At 38.5% G+C, this 18,134-nt stretch overlaps 1 protein-coding gene across 1 annotated transcript in view; it reads right to left on the minus strand.

Annotated features, from left to right (window-relative positions):
- Positions 1 to 1,574: 1,574 nt before the first annotated feature.
- Positions 1,575 to 18,134, minus strand: part of PRSS12 (protease, serine 12) — a 123,115-nt gene continuing 106,555 nt past the window's right edge. Inside the window, exons 12-13 of the mRNA XM_018562932.1 lie at positions 6,809 to 7,089; positions 1,575 to 1,977 (exon numbers count right to left, since the gene is read on the minus strand). Of these exons, the coding sequence (XP_018418434.1) occupies positions 1,670 to 1,977; positions 6,809 to 7,089 (589 nt within the window). The 3' untranslated portion in view covers positions 1,575 to 1,669. The remainder of the gene's footprint in view (positions 1,978 to 6,808; positions 7,090 to 18,134) is intronic.

Below are 18,134 nucleotides of genomic sequence, written 5' to 3' on the forward strand. Positions count from 1 at the left end.
TCACAGATTTGAAAAAGTAATGTAATACCACATTATGGTCACTAGATAAAGTGCAGGATAATAGAAAATACATCTTTCTTCTTTCAAAGCCTGAGCTCTATCTAGTTTCCATAATGCAGTACTAAACTATGTTACATTGAACCTGAAAGGAACATACATTAAGAATGTTTGCTTTTGTTTATATTGACACAGCGAGAAAGTTCTCAGCGATTAGCAGGGTGTGCGGCCCTGTGAATTGTTTATAAATAAGTACCTCATTGTACCTATAATAGCTATAAGATGGCTAAGCTAAACTATATTGCAAATGGTAGGTATCATAAAGTGTCAGACTTTATATTTAGAATTATGATAGTCCTCTTCTTTGTAGTGTTGGGTCCTGAAAGTCACTATTTGCTTTAGGTTCTGTACCTCCCTTTTCCCAAGTGACAGTGCTTAGGCCTTGCAATAGGTTGGTCAAGCACTAAGAGCTGTCACATGGGGAGGGAGAAGGCATGCCTATTCTCCCCAATTACCTGGGAGTTAAGAGCTCTGACATAACAGTGAAGATGGTTATTGTAATACTATTACTAAGATCTGGCACATTGTGGTGCCTACTACCTGCTGCACAACTTAGTAATTTTGAGGTCTAGTATATTACATTTAAACTAAGTAATATGGAAGACTTCTAACTTTTTTAGCCTCATGGGTAAAGCTATCCAAGGAATTTTATGTTCTTGAACTGAACAATAATTGTCTCACAGACACAATTGTTCTTGTTGACTTGAATAGTTTTTGATAATGTAGTTGAGATGAGTGTATTGATTTGAAGAGGCACACTGCAAATAGGGGGACTAGGAAAAGCCCAATATTACCTAAGCAAACTGCTATTTGTTGGTTTCATTTAATTATCTCTGATATGTGGCTTTCAGAACTTGTGTCAGTAATTTGGCTGATTGTCAACTGCACAATCTAAGCTTCAAGTACAGCCTTAAAGCTGAATTACCAGACTTCAAACAGGTATACATTTTGTTCCCTAAAAAGTCACACCCCATCTTGCTTTATTCCACATTAATCAAATCTTCTTGTTTACATACTAAAGGAAGTACAACTCCAGGCCTGCTCGAACTTAAAAGCAGCAAGTCTCATAAACCCCAGCGCTATGATCATGTCTCCTCTCCTTCTGGCTATTGACAAAATGAAGCCTGGGGCTGTATGTTTTCTGAATGGCCTGGATGAAAAGGGGCTTTATATTCTGCATAATAACATTTTGATATATTTGATTCATCAATTTTTTCATTATTCAGGAGCATTTGCTTCTAATCCTTCACAACCAATGTAGTGGACACTCACAGAAATTAAATTTTATTTTACGGTCTCCTCTCTACTTGCTGTCCACTAAATCTTATTGTCTGAAAAAGTGGTCTACTCCAATCTAGAATAAAGGTTGACCTTTTGTCATTTTTATTTTTTTTCAACAGCAGCTACAAAGAGGAAATACCAGTTCCACACTGTAGTACAACATGACATCCTCCTTACTGATAAGGAATTAAACTGTACATTTTAAAGCATAAGCTAGTAGTCTAGAGGTGAAATCACAATAATATACTAGCTCTGATGTGCCTTGCTGTCAATGTGAAATCCATGACAGTTTGGTCTGAGTAGGATTAAAAGATTTGGGCTTTTATGATCTTTACAAATTGGTCAAACTTTTTATCCATGGTATTAAAGCAGACACTTTTGTATATACTCCAGGAGAGTCTTTAACGCCACAGCCATATCCCCAAGAGGTCACTCCATATACTACCCAGCTGCCTCTAGTTCGTTCACACACCAAAGGACCACCACTGTCTCCTTGACAACTATCCACGTGTTTCTGTTCAGGAGGACTTCCTGCACAAAGCATCCTCCCTGTAAAGCGACCCTTGTATCGATCTTCACAAATCCGCTTGGGTAATAAAGTCACAGAAGCTTGTTGCAAAGTCCTTGAATATGCTCGGCCTAAAAACAAATACATTGAAAGCATACAAATTACGATGCGCATTTTGGAGTGACAGCATTTCAATTTCAATTATTTTACAAACAAAAAGTTGGCTGGCATGTCTAGTACTGTTTGTATTTTATGGATCGGAGCCCCTGCAGGAGGTCAGAGAGGAGAGTCTAGAGAAACATTTGGCAGAACAGAACTGCCAGTGACTGATGAACTTCCATAATGGGCATGACTTCAAGAAACACAACTATGATTGACAGCTCTACGTCCTAAGAGATTTTATGGTAGTTAATGTATTTTCAGGGACTTAGCATTGAAGACTGCATTTTTTTACAGAATTAATGTAAAGTACATTGATAAGTTGATATCAAGACCCCAAGTTATTACATTAATATTAAATCTGTTACTTATGTATTAAACTTAAAAGTAACCAGTCAGTTATTGTTTTAAGCTAGATTTACTATCCATTTTATGTAAAATTTGGGAAAACTATTAACAATCTCTATGGTGCGAGCAGAGAAAAATGCTTTCAAACACAAATGATGATTTTAAGCCTGTTAAATGTGTGGCAAAGGATGTGACAAATATGTGCCTTCAGGAAAGGGCAGTAAATTCTCAAAAAAATGCCCTTTTTGACTGGTCATTGTCAAAAAGAAACAAAAGATCAGGAGCGCAACTACCAAAATTCCTTGTGTGTGAGTAGGTGAGTATGATCTGGCGAAGGGACCAGTGGAATGTCAAAAAGAAGACTGGAATGGGCCTGTAACATTAGAGATATAGTAAATGTCATTAGGATCTGAATTTACTACTAAGGAATGGGAAAATTATGTTAGCAGTAAATTAAATCAGTGGCAACCTGATCTGGCTAACAAGCTGGATGGCAAATGTGTAGCGAAAAATAAGTAAATGACTGGAGAACCAAGCAGGCCTCATAGACATATGGGAATTGAGAAAGACCTGGTACAGTTTGAAACATGTTATTGGCTGTACTGGGGTATTACTACACACGTTTTTTTCTTCTAATCAATGAAAAACAGTTTGGCTTTTTATGCTACATTGAAGAGGATTATCTTTTTGAAAAATATTGATTCCTGATGTGCAAGAGCACATGAATTATGCACCCTAAGGAAGCCTTGGAACAAGCTAATTAAGGGTGAGCTGGTCAGATTGCTATACTCATAGCCTTAGTACAATCTGTACAATGCTTGATTATATTGCATCATTTTGGGTTTTTTCATTTCATTTTTTTCTTTTTCAAGAATTTGATAGTGAAAGTGTATGCACTGTTGTCACGGTCTGGGAACCAGGGCACCAGGAAAGGAAGGCTCTGTGGCTTACGGAACTGGTTGGAGAAGCGAGCTGGAGTGAAGCCTGGGATGCAGGTCACAGGGAACTCAGGAACTAGGAGTCTTTGCATTATGATTTAACACTGAGGTTCAAGAGGATTGGCAGGAAGGTGAGCACCTCGGACAGGAGGCAAAACCCAGATCATAGCATGGTTCATAGCACAGGGAAGTGTGAAAACTCTGTGTGAGTATAATACAATGGCTCTGAGCAATACACTTTAAATGTGTTTATGGGCAACTACTAGTAGTGAGTATGGCTTTAATTTTTCCAAAAATCTTAGTCATTCAGTTAGAGAGATTTTTTTCCAAAGCATGGGATGCTTATTGATGTGACACACACGTTCAACCTTTGTAGTACATTGCAAGACTCTTTATATAAAAGGGAAACTAAATGTAACCACAGCAGCTCACATAATTATGATCTCCATATTTCCTGACAGATGCCATAAGTGTGAGAATATCTTCTATTTGAGAATTTGTTTTTTTTTCTAGTGAAAGCTAGTAGGCAATAATCATATTCACCGTGGACTGTGGATCCCTAGAACTGCAGGTAAACAGTAATTTAAACTGCAGCCCTTTTAGATGGATTGCACAAGAAAAAAATAGATTTATAACACAAAACCAGCATAGGTAGCAAAGTGTCACACCTGAATTGTAAATAGCAGGATTACAAGTAGAACATAGACATGGCAAAGGTAGTGAAACGATTACAAGACTGACCCTATTTTGGGAAACAGTATCTTGCAGCAAAGAGTATTCCTGATGCTGAACTTGACAGCTAAACTCAGCCAATTTATTCTTTATACATTTTTATGGAATGTTCAGGGATAGAGCCTGACTACCAATTTCAGGATGAAGCAGAAACTGTTGCTAATCATGTGCGTAGAATGCATAGAAATTCCAGCCAAAGCATCTCAACTCTGAAACCCCAAGGTAAGAAAATCTTTGGTGAGTAGATTAACTCTTGCCAATACTGATTTTTTTTTAGAATTAAATTATTCTAAAACATAACTGAATGAAAAGAATCAAAAAGTGGATTTTTGAAAAAAGGTATTTAATTGAGCATTTAGTATAGAACACTAAAATATGTAAATGTTTTATATAAAGGCTACTTTGTCAAAGTGATCCTTTCTTTAAAATGAAAACATTTATTATTAACCGCCTCACGGCCAGCCTTTTAAAAAAACGACCGGCCGGAAGCTTCCTGGATGCACGTGCCATGCGCGAGCGGAAACTGCCCGGATGAAAAAACAGGCAGCGATGCCTGTTTACATACAAGCGATCCGCCGGCTCGCTGTATAACATGCCAGTGTGTGCACCTCCCCGCTCCTCGGCCCCCCCTCCCGCTGGTCCCGAACTCCGCTGTGACTGGTGTGAGCCCGGGACCAGCATGGGGGCTCTGTGACAGGGGATCAGAGGCAGATTGGTACACGATCTTCCTCCGGTCCCCTCTCTGGTGTCAGAATATGGAAGTGGTGTATATTACATCACTTCCGCATTTTTGTCTCACTCTCCAGCTTCAGAAGCTGGAGAGAAGCTGATGAAGCAAATCTCTGCTTCATCAGCTTCTTTAGGGGTCCCTAGGTGACATTAGGGGTCCTGGAGACCCCTGATGTCTCCATAAAGATGACCTGTCACATCTCTTTGCTATCACATAAGGGGGCTTCTTAGCCCCCTATGTGATAACAATAAAGTTAAGTGGAAAAAAATAGGGGAAAAAAAGTTGCAAAAAAAATTAAATATAAGTCACACATGAAAAATAATTTTTAAAAACAATACATAATACACGTATGCAAACATGCGTTGAGTGCGCATACGTGTGAAAACGGCAATTGTACCCATTACATTGCACATGTTACATATTGCCGTGAACGTCAGAGTGAGAGCAATAATTCCGGGGCCATTAATCACTGATAATACTAAACTGTTGAGCGGTACAAGCTTTTAAAGCGTCGCCTATGGTCAATTTTGGGTATGGTAGTTTTTTGCGATTTTGCGGGTGCGCGCAATTTTAAGGCTTGACATGTTTGGTGTCTATTTACCCAACGTGACTCCATCTTATATTTTACCAAAAAATTCGGTTATAATAAATGTATTATAACAATGTTAAAAAACTATTTTCAGTATTTTTTCCCTAATATAGTAAAAATAGAAACCCCAGTGGTGACTAAATACCACCAAAAGAAAGCTCTATCTTTCCCCAAAATATGGTATCAAATTAATTTCAGTACAGCATTGCATGACAGAATAAATGTCAGTCAAAGTACCACAGCACTGAATACTGAAAAATGGCCTGGCCAGGAAGGAGGTGTAAACACCTGGTCTTCAAGTGGTTAAATGGTGAGTTCAGCTACATTAAGATGGCAGATTACCACAAATCTGCAATCATTTTTGGGCTATGGAGGTAATATATATTCATTATACAGTGATACCTTGGTTTAAGAGCATAATTCGTTCCGGAAGCATGCTTGTAATCCAAAGCGCTTGTATATCAAAGCGAACTTCCCCATAGGAAATAATGGAAACTCAGATGATTCGTTCCACAACCCAAAAATATTCATATAAAATGATTACAATACTGTACTGTAATATAATACTGTACAAAAAGCCCACAATCCCTGTGATTGGCGTCATGTCCAGCGTCGCGTCCTGCTCGTATTGCAAGACAATCGCTCGTATATCGAGGCAAACTTTTTCAGAAATGTTTGCTCGTCTTGCGGAACACTCGCAAACCAAGTTACTCGTAAACCGAGGTATTACTGTACTTAAATATTGATGTAAGCACACCTGCTAAAAGACTTATATCCATTAGGAATATTCAATATATGGACAAACGTTTGTAGACATCTGACCAGTACACCAAACTACATTGCGAAAAGTTTGTTGGCACCCCTTCAAATTATTAAGTTCATGTTATTGCAGTGAAGAATACTGGTAGTGCTACAGCATACAGAGCCAATTTAGGCAACTGTTTGCTTCAACCTTTGTGGAAATGTTTTGGGAAGGACATTTTCTGTTATAGCATGACCATGCCCTGTACATAAAGCCAGTTACATCAAGACATTGCTTGATGTGTTTGGTGAGGAGGAACTTGAGTGGCCTGCACAGAGCCCTCAACACAATCCTGCTGAACCACTCTGGGCTTCCCTAGAATGCCAGTGTCAAGCCAGGTCTCCTCACCCAACATCAACACCTGGCCTCTCAAATGCTCTTTTAGCTAAATGCAGTGCTCGGGACAATGTACATGTAAGGAGTTGATAGTATTTCTTTTTTACTTTGAGCAGTGCTATGAAAAATTTGGTGGTGAAGGAAAGGGGTTCCATATAGAGCTTACTGTATGTTGCAAAAGTGTACTTATTCTTTTATTTCTGTATTCAAAGCAAAAAGTGCACAGTCTTCTTGGCTTGTATTAACCAAATTCATGTTTTAGAATATGGTCCATTGTGGTTACCCTCAAAGAAACAAATATCATATTTTAAGGAAAATAAATAAATACCTGTGTCACCCCATCCTGTAATATAACAATTTGATGCAGTTTTTTGTGGCCTTTCTCGCCTCAGAGGTAGACAGGCTGGTAATACGTGGCTGCTGAATGGAACACACTGGTCTGAAGCTCCATGTAGTCTTATTAATGCAATATCATAATCACTTCCATTTGGTCTATAGTCTCTGTGGATAATGATCTGCTGGATTTCCAAATCCTCTTCATATTCCTCTGGGACAAGTGTGTGATAATCACCGACTCTTATCACATAACTGCGAGTATTGTTCCCATATCTAAAAGAATAAACATGAAATGACAGTGACTGCAGGATCTTACAAGTATTTCACAAAAGGAATGACTAAACTACATCATGAACAGTTTCTATTAAGAGGTATCCAATGTGATAAATGGTGCTTAGATTTCTAGGCTTTTTCTATAATTGACAGAGGCAAATGTTAGCTAACAAACTCCCAAACTAGTCTGAATCAATTTAATAACCTCTTTTGTTAAGGGGTTAAGCATTTACAAGAAATGATGAATGAATTCTCTCAGTATCAAAACACCAATTTCTCTCACCTTCTAAGCAGTTATACTGAACCCCAAAGTTGTCAATTTTAATGCATACAGAATGGAAGTGCAACCTTCCCTACATGCCTGACCTTATTTAATAACTAAGCAGCGGTGCTGAGAGACCCAAGGCAACTTGTAATAAAGCTACTTTTATTAGCCTGCTACACTGAGGTGCTAAAAAGTGATTTATAATTGGTTGCCTCACCTTGTAAGCACACTGACTGCAGGGCAAGCCATGATCGGTTGCCTCACCATGTTGCACATCACGGTCTCATTTCTGAACTGACTGCATCATTTGTATCCAGCATAAACATAATATTCACATATTTGTTTACTATTATTTTTCTGAAAATATGTTTTCAGTCCTGTCACCTTAGTGTCATGAGGTTACAGATTGATCCTTTAAGATTTATCTGAAATCCCTATACAAGCAATCTTCAAGTAGCAACAATTTAGGACAGGTTCCGAGTGTTGCATTATGTTCACTGTCACTCTTTTTAGGCAAGTGATTACTGTTATGGAATGCTAACCACTTCCTGTCATTAAAGAAGATCTCACTAACAAATAATACCATACCAATGTCCTCAACTGATGTGGGAGGTTTACAAGTGATCTGGCAGAAGTTGTGATTTTATATGCCAATGAATATAAATAACCTGAAGTAAAGGATGGTTCTGTCTTTCTGTCTGTACACTGTATTTTCCCATTTTAAAAAAAAAACAGATTGTTTTGAAAAATGTTTATTAATTTGCATGGTTTATTTTGTGCCAACAAGAGGCATAATTATATATAACAAGGGTCAATAGTAATTAAAGAGCTTAGAACAGCTTTTCTCAACCTTTTTTAACAAAGATTAACCCTTGAAATAACTTTTAGGTCTCAGACAACTCCTGCTAATAATTACTGTATCTACAGCTCACAACATATTCGTGTGAACAGTAAGGTGAAATAAAACAATAAGGAATGTGGCATACTGAACGTGTTTTACCCCCACACTATATGATAATTATTTTCAGTAATAATAATGAAATTAAATATGCAATGATAAAGGCTATAGGCAGCCGTGTGAATAACCGAACCGAAGTGAGCCGAACGCTGTTCGGCTATTCACATCAGGCTTGTAAAGCTTATTTCGGCCATACATCAGCTGAAATCAGCCGTACATCGGCTTGCTTCCTGCTCAGCATGTTCGGCCCGACCCGAAGGGCAGAAGGAGTTTCGACTCAGCCGATCCAACATCTGGCATTCGGCTTGGGTATTCTGCTTGGTACCTCCGTGGTACCGGCGAGTCGAGCCAAAGCATATGCTTATGTCTGCTTATCTCACCACCGCTAGTGCCTTGTCTATGTGCACTTTTACACTATAGCTTCAGTGCTTTGTGATTTGATTTTGATGGTACAATGCTGCACTGTGGAGCTGGACAGCTTTTCTTTTTATGCAACCTAATACAGCCGACTGTTATCAGAAGGCAGTATTAAGCTGTTAGCAATGTACTGTACTAGAATTCCATCGCTTTCAGTGACCTATAAAGTTGGCCATACACTTATAGAAATTCTAAAGATTTATTTCTATAAGCCTATGGTCAGATGAAAAAAGTGCAACAGATTCCTCCATCTATGCTAAACTGTGTGGATGGAGGCATCTCCCACTGGGCCAAGCTTCAGTATCCTGCTAGTCGGCCCCGCTGGTTCTCAAAATACCTGAACAATGCCTGCATCCAATCAGATTGTTCAGGTATTTTGACAGCCGACGGGGCCAACTGGCAAGATACTGAAGCTTGGCCCAGTGTGAGATTTTCAAGATTCACATCCAATTAACTGTAATGGGGTTTGCAATAAAGTTCATAATTTAAGACTGAGCCCAGGCACATTCAGCCCATCACTATGCCCAAACTACTCCATGCCTACTCCAACATCTAGTCACAAAATGCTGCTGCAAACCTTGACTAAAGGAGGCTGCCACATATGAAAAACCACATGATTGGCCCTTCTAAGCCACCTAACCAGAGTTAAGAAGCCAGGAAGTGCAACATTCATAATGTGTTGCTCTAAATTTGAATGACTACATTAGTGCACCATTTTGTTTAACTGCAAATTACTTTAGTTTGTGTCATAGTCGATGTAAACCTGAATCCTGCTGATCCCTATTCAACCATTCTCCAGTTTTTGTAGGGTTAGAGTTAGAACTACGAGACCTGTTATTAGTATCCAGCTGTAAAAACCACAACTTCTTAATCCAGTGTTTGTAGTAGGCATGCACCGAAATTACATTTTTAGACAGAAACCAAAAGTGAAATTTCAACATTTGTTAGACAGAAGCCAAAACCGAAAATTACTTTTGTTTCCAACCTCTTAAAAAAAGGTAATTATTTTTTAATTATTTAAAAATAAAAAAATAATAAATACATTATAAAAATAAAATAATAAAAATATATTTGTTTTTACTTTAATGTTAGGGGCTTTGGGGATATATCAGGGGTCTAAACAGACCCCTGATATTTCCCTTTTAAAATAGAAAAAGAGATTGAGGACAGAGTCCTCAATCTCTTTTTCTGCAGCCTCAGCACTCAATGAACAGGAAACCCACAGTACAGGGGCTTCCTGTTCATTCACAATCTGGAGCAAGTAAATATTTACTATCAACCCAGTCATGAACGGACACGAAGCCTCTGTACTGAACTGCATCCTGTTCTTCCATAAAGTGAGCATATAGTAAATATTAACTAAGTCTCCATTCATAAATGAAAAGGAAGTGCTATATAGCACCTCCTGTTCATTCATAAGTGGAGACATACGGGTCTATTCACTAAGCTGCCAATGGCAGCCGAGTGAACAACCGACCCCAAGTGAAGTGAGCCGAACACTTCACACAGACTGAAGCTTGCAGCCCTGCGGGGAGGGGAGGGGAGAAGCTGGGAATGCATCACATTTTTTTGTACTATCTGCATTTTGCCCATTATACCATTTTTGGCCAAAATGTTTTCACAGCCGAAATTTCAGTGCATCCCTAGATGTAGGATTACAAGTGCCAATATTATGTCTCTTGCTTATCCTGCAGGATAATTACGTTTTCCTTATTAATTAACAACATTTAAATAGAGAGCACTGGTAGAGCTAACAAAATAACTGTAAAGTATACATATTTACTTTATAAAATGTGTTACCTTGTTTGCATAAGTGAGCAGGGTGTGGGTTAGCGATAGACTTGTTCTAGCTCATTTTATTGAAAATGTAATATTGTTATACCGGGAATAAAGAGCTGTAATGTCAGTATCCTTAGTTTCTAATAATACGTCTGTATTTATATCATAGCAAACTATTGCTATGCACATAAAAATGCACATGATATTAGAAAAACATTTATGAGTAAGCACAGTTCGGTAAAAATTAGCATTTTTTATAGTGATCATATTGCAGCCTGGATAAAGCATACCTCCAAACTTTCTGAGAAAGAGAGTCACCTTCCAGCACAATGTATTCAGGCAATAGACACACCCCTGCCAGGTCCAGACTATTAAGAATTTATTTGCCAAAAATTATTTGTTAAACCCAGCATTTTTTGAAATGGCAAACAAGATAAGCGATAAAATAAAGGTTTTATTGCAGAATAACACTATTTACAAAACTGTACCTTATTTGTGTATCACTCAGCTGCTTCTGGAGGGTGGCTACTTTGTTCCCCGTGTGTCCCTGTGTGTGTTGTAAAGTAGCCACCGCTCCAAGCTCACTCCCGAAATGGACTACAATCTCATGTTTAGTTTACTAATTTGTACTGAAATTGTAGTTAATCACAGGAGTGAGCTTGGAGTGGTGGCTACTTTATAACACACCCAGGGACCATGGGGAACAAACGTAGCCACCCTCCAGAAGGAAGGACAGTGTAAGCACAAGTTCAGAGATGACTGTAGGATCTACAGCTGAGTGATGGACAAATAAGGTACAGTTTTGTTAAAAGTTAGGATACTTAAAATGCATTTTTAAAATGTAACTCCTGAGTTTAGTGTCTTTTTAATACCAGATGAAACTGCTTGTCTGCCTATTGTGCCTGGCAGAACTACCATAAAAGTGCAATTCATTAATTAATAAGGTGAATGGGCTTGGACTGCCAACTTCTGCGAAGGTGTCTGATTATGAAATTATACTGCAAGTGCAGCTTTGTGAAATGTTGTATCTAATGCATCCTATAACAAACACCACTTCTTGGAATGTTGTTAATTATCTCTGTACATTCTGCAAACACATGTGCAGGTACATTTTTTCATTTTAGCTATATATACCCTTGAAACTTTTTTTCTTTCACTAAATAGCATTTACAGTAGCTGTGCATGTTTTGGACTGTATTGCATCTCATCAAAGACATACCATGTCTCAGATTCTTGCAGGGAAGCTGATGCCATTGAAAGGCATTCAGGCTATTGACTCAAGTATGATATTACATTTTCTTCCAGGCATGTATAAAAAGCAAATCTACAACATTTAGTACTATTTTTTTTTTCTAAAAGGTCTCTTAATTTTCTATTGTTAAAAAATGATCTGTCTTTCTATGTATCCATCCTGCGGTGCCCATGATTTTCTTTCACGGTTTCAAATGCTTAAAAATCCTGTCACATACTAAAGCTCCAGGCACCTTTAACCTAATTAAGTTCTCACCAAATGTAACATATCCATCCCCGCATCTGCATTCCTATTGAACAGACACTATATCATTGCTAGTGACAATGACACTCATCCTATTTAATTAAATGTGTCCATTATGTTTACAAAACCATGAGGCAAGAATCATTTAAGCTATTATCACTGGCTTATTTGGAATTTTATGGAGGTTTTATACCAGCAGTTGGCTGTTTCTAATTTTCAGATTGATTCGGAGCTTTTGGCACACTGCTGAGTCTCTTCATTGGCGAGCCACAGATCTGGAAAGTGATGTAATCATTTTCAGAAAGTGCGTTCCAAGAATGAAGGGCGAGGGAGGCAAGATGCTATCACTAGCAGGGAAATGTTATGTCCTGTCATCGTATACCACATTGGCACTATGAAACATCTATTCTTACAGGGAAAGAAAATGTAACTCTCCAGCAACACACAGTGTTAACAGAGCAGTCACCAGGTCATGGAGCAATGCATAATTTACAAAGAATATTTATGTCCTCTACAAAAACATAATTCCTTGCTGCCCTGGCATCACCCTGCTGCAGAAAGGGCATCAAATAAATCAGTCTTACTCTGGCATTGATTAGAAGGGCAGCGTAGACACAAACATACCAGGATAATTATTCACTGAGTGCTGCTGTCCATGAAAAATTGCCACTGTCATCCAGGTAATAGCAACCAGTCTTAAAAATATTAATGTCATTTAATTGCTGCCTGGCTGGTAGCCAGTGTTAAGTCATAGTGAGGGGGCTGGATCATAAAACATAAGTCCATTGTTAAGATGGATGAAGCCCCTATGTACACATGGGATGAAACTCTGTGTCCTCACTGAAAGGGTTTTTGACCTGTCAGTTTCTAGGTTTTAGCTTTCCTAAATAGTGAGCCATTTTAGAATGTTAAAGACCCAGTGTTGACAGGAATAATAATTGTTCACTTCTAGTAAATAAAGTGGAGCTGTATTTACTTTAAATAACCAATTATATGCAGGATAGTTAAAGAAACAAGATTTTTTCTTGCACACAATTGAATGAAATTGAAATTCAAATATAATGAAATTATATCTTAACCTTATTCACTAAGCTAAGTATATCTTCAACATTCATTTTACTATGGAAACATTTCTTAATTAATTTATTCCCAGTACATTCATTTTAATTTTAAGTTGTGGAATTAACTTGACTTGTGACTTGAAAGTGTATCTGCAGCATACCAGCCATTAGATGTGGTAGCTGCACTATAATCCAACCAGACAGTGGATGGCGGCAACCATCCATTGTACCTTGCTATGTGCTGCATGCAAGCATGGATCCACCTGGAGCGCTATTGAAAATGTTGTCTTTACAAAGTAGTGGCTGCATCCGTTACCTTTTATCTGACACTACCTGTCTACATATACACAGGCTAACCCAAATTAAACATTGAATTCATATTTTAAAAAAATCTAGAATTAGAATAGCCTTGTCAACTGCTAATCTAAGACACTGACAATATAATTTCCCATGCCTGTTTATAGCTCTGTTCTACTTGTTCCTTGCCTCCAAATGCTGCTGAATGGGTAGCTTCCAGCAGCCGGGTGACAAAATGAAACCATGGCTGTCATTGTCTTTTTTCAGAGTCACCTATGGATAGTAGAGATGACAATTAATTTACATCATCATTATGTACCAAACATGGATGGGCGCATACCAGTGAAATGTTCTCTTCTTACCCACAGATCTAGCACAATGAATAGGACAGGAGAATTGGGATATCAGTTGTATCCTTGAAATTGAAAAACAGTATTTTTTCTTGACAATTTGATGAAATTATGCTTCCTCTTGTTCTACTTCTAAAGACCCTAGAATTTTATTTAAGGCAATGTAAAATGCATTAATTAATAGTGACTAATTAGACTGCAGTTTACTGGAGTCAGCTCAGGACAACAGGAATCAGGACATGGATGCTGGCTGTGCATGAAAGTGACTTGACTGCATTTAGCCAGTGATGTGCTACACTCATGGAATTCCTCCTCTGGACTGTTTTTCTTCTGACTCTTAAACTGAAATAGAGGCAATCTGAAATGTGTTCTCTTATCTGACTTTGATTAAACAGAGCTTACTCTTTTTTTTGTAATTTTTCTAAACAGCCTTGATTTCTTCTTTAGGGCAAAAAAAAACCCTCCATCTTATTAGAGCCAGACCAGCTTAGAGAGACAGTTTGTGCTTGGTTAGGACTAAATACTGAACTCTGTATGTAATCATTTTATTTTGTACCAGGGGTGTCCCGAGGCCAGATGTCCCCCGGAGCGGATACTGGGTGACACCCTGCCGTGACGTCATGGAGCATGCACTTGACGTCACCAAGGGCTGAATGTCATTTTGTGGCGAGTTTTCGTCGGGTTGGGGTGGTCATCGTGCGGCAGGACCTTTTTAATTTTTTTATTTTGGCGGGTTGATGGGGTTCGTGCATCGTGATTGACGCTGGATTACATCGATGGAGCCATTTTTTTTTATATTAAAGGAATAGTAAAAAATTGAGTCTTTTTTCAATTAAAGGATTTTATCAAAAATCTGGACTTTTTACTAACTATTTGATTTAACCCTTTAGTGAATGGGTAGGGGTACAAGTACCCCTTACTCATTCACAAGGGGGGAGGGCGGCATCTGGGTGTCCCTTATCTAAAGGGGTGCCCCGATGCAAATAAGCCCCCTTGCCCGCAGACGCCCACAACCACCGGGTCAGGGTTGTGAGGAAGAGGCATTTGTCCCCATCGGCACGGGGACACCCTCCCAATGCCGAGGGCACGTGGCCTGGTAAGGCGCAGGGAGGGGGGGCACTCGATCGCCCCCCCTTTCCTGCCCTGCCAGGCCAGTGCTCGGATCAAGGGTCTGGTAGCACTGTTAGGGGGACCCCATGTTCCCCCCCCATTTTTGGGGGGCTGGGGTTCCCCCTTAAAATTCCTACCAGACCTAAAGGGTCTGGTAGGATTTTTGGGGGAACCCCACACACTTTTGTTTTTGTTTTAACTTGGGGGAGGGTCCCTCCTAACATTCCTACCAGACCTAAAGGGTCTGGTATGAATTGCGGGGAACCTCGCGCTTTTTTTTTTTTCATCTTCTGCAGACTGTTAAAAAAAAAAAAAACTTTCTTTTTTTCTAATGTCACTTTGCTGCAACAAACTTTCGTCCAATAAACTAAATTTTGACCGGACTACCGCTAACAAATTTTGTCCGAATCCCGAAACGAATTCAATTCCGGACCCGAATCCGAAAAACGAGTACTGCTAGCGAATTTCGTCTGAATACGAATCCTGAAACGAATTCAATTGCGGACCCGAATCCGAAAAACAAAATATGCAAAATCCGAATAAAAACGGAACTAAACTAAACAAATGTTTTGCTGGTGCACATGTCTAGTTATTATCATAGACTAGTTTTAAATAAATTTACTCTAGTGAGTCCATTTCCTTCATCAGAACTACTGTATGTTACCCCTGTTGTCACTTTGTTTATACATCATATTGGGTGCTTAGACCGTTCAAATCCCATCTTTCTCCCATTGTTAAATTGTCTCTTCCTATCCTTTTCCAATCCACTTCTTAAAGTTCTTCAGTTGTATATTTGAAAGGTTCTGTAAATATCTATTATGGTGAGGGGGGGGGGGGGAGGGAAGAAGTGATGTTAGCCTTGTTCTTGAGGTTTGAGGAAGGAGGCATACCCAATAGTTCAGAGGTGATCAAAGATTATCTGAGAATTCTATATCTGCAAGGTGAACAATGTTATTTTTCTTGTCCAGTTATATCCTTCCTCGAGTAAATTTGATGCCACCTTCTGGTGGGGTTTTGGGTTTACATCTACTATCCTTTCTCTTTTTTTTTGTTCACCTCTTCCTTCTTGAGCCATCTCCCCAGGGGGGGGGTGAGTGAAGAAGTGATGTTAGCCTTGTTCTTGAGGTTTGAGGAAGGAGGCATACCCAATAGTTCAGAGGTGATCAAAGATTATCTGAGAATTCTATATCTGCAAGGTGAACAATGTTATTTTTCTTGTCCAGTTATATCCTTCCTCGAGTAAATTTGATGCCACCTTCTGGTGGGGTTTTGGGTTTACATCTACTATCCTTTCTCTTTTTTTTTGTTCACCTCTTCCTTCTTGAGCCATCTCCCCCAAAAATATTAGGGATGTCCTCCTATAATTATTTTAGTTGTATCTGTTCCTCTTCTATGATTAATCTAATCAAGTGTGGTCCATGGTTGACACATTCTTCCTTCCATTTATCTAAAAAACGATAACTTCTAAGATGCTCAAGAGGTACAATATCCTCATATAATCCACATGGAATTATTCCTGCATAAATATAAGATATCAATGACAACAAATTCCATTTTCTTTTAAGAAGGTTAAGTAATGAAATGTCCATGTTCTCTAAACAACAGCATGAAAGATGCCAAGATGCAGAGTAACATGAATTACATCTTCTATCTCTTTATTAACCCCTTCGTGACGGGAGACGTACAGTGTACGTCTTGTCACTTTGTGCCTATATGACTGGCCACGTACACTGTACGTGACGAGTTATATCAGGCTTTGTAATGCCGGTATTTGCTGATTCTCAGCATTTAACAGTCATTCATTAATGTCTCAGTATTGAGGCATTAATTAATGAAATAATTAAGCTTTTTGTAAAAGCTTCTTCCTTTCATTAATGAAAGAATGAAGCCGTTACATGCAAATAGAGGACCGCAATTTGCGATCCCGTATTTGACAGCTCAAAATAGCAGAGAGGCAGCAGTGACTCACCTCACCTCTCTGCTATTTGTTTTGACAGCTCGAGAGCCCGATGTTTAGATACATTTCACTGAAAGGATACAATGTATATCTTTTGAGTGAAATGTATCATTTCTGATCGTCTAGGCACGATCAAAGAGCTTTTAGTGAGATCTGAATCTGACTAAAGTCAGGATCAGTCTCTAAGGTTATTATTAGCTGTTCCTAAGTTTGGATCAGCCTAATAGCCAAAAATAAAATAAAAAAGTTAATTTATCAAGCTGTCATAGTGATTGCTTGATATAAACTGACAAGAAAAAAAAAAGTTTTTTTATTTTATTTTTATTTTTTTTACAAAGTGTAAAAAAATTAAAATAAAGTGTAAAACAAAATTAGGAAAATATAAATTATATATAAATATATTTTTTATACTATAATTAATAAAAAAAAATTCTAAAAAAAAATAATAATAATCAAAACTTGTGAAAAAAGTGTTTTCTTCTAGTTTTTTTCCTCATTTTTTTTATTTTATTCAAACTAAGTGAGGGGTTAGGTACACATATGTGATATAATTATATAGCCCTATCTGTCCTCTAAAAAACAATATATAATATGTGTGGGTACATTTAGTAAGAAAGTATATTACTGCTGTGGAAGAATCACACAGCAAAAATGTAAAAAATGTGTCAGTCATTTATGAACAGAACCTGAAAACTAGCTCAGTCATGAAGGGGTTAAAGAAAAACTATGACCCAAAGCTCAGTATATCGCGAGCTATAGCTCGCGGTATACTGAGACCGCCATAGCTGGGATGGATCCAGACATTACTGTTGAGATCCACCCAGCTGCGTCAGTGACAGCTGGCTCTACCTATCTAGTGGCAGAGTCAGCTGTACCCGCCCCCTCCCCCGTCTTTTCCTCCAGTCAGCGCTGGAGGATCGGAGCAGGGAGGGGGAATCCCTGCAGGGAGCCGTGAGTGACAGCCACGGCTCTCTACAGGGAGATGATTGAGAAGTGAGCGAGCGACGGTATGCGTTTGCTCACTTCCCGATCTATTGAGCTGACGTTTTAATTGATATGACATTTTTTCTACACATATTTAAAAGACAACATTGTCTTATGTACCATTACTCTATACTGCCTACTAGCATAATAAATGATCCAGTAAAATATAAATGTATATAATATGTAAACCCTTATCTTGGGGATAGGGTCTTAAGTGGACTAAAGAGTGAAAAGTATGGCCATGATTTATATAGAAACAATATCTGGGATCTATGTCTGATCGGCATGCACCGATACTGGTATTTCGGTATCGAGTACGAATACCAATATTTTTTTTCCGGTACTCGCCAATACCGAATACCGAGTACCATA

The sequence above is a fragment of the Nanorana parkeri genome, unplaced genomic scaffold, assembly GCF_000935625.1.
Source record: "Nanorana parkeri isolate BGI_ZX_2015 unplaced genomic scaffold, ASM93562v1 scaffold614, whole genome shotgun sequence".
In the NCBI taxonomy this organism is placed as follows: domain Eukaryota; kingdom Metazoa; phylum Chordata; class Amphibia; order Anura; family Dicroglossidae; genus Nanorana; species Nanorana parkeri.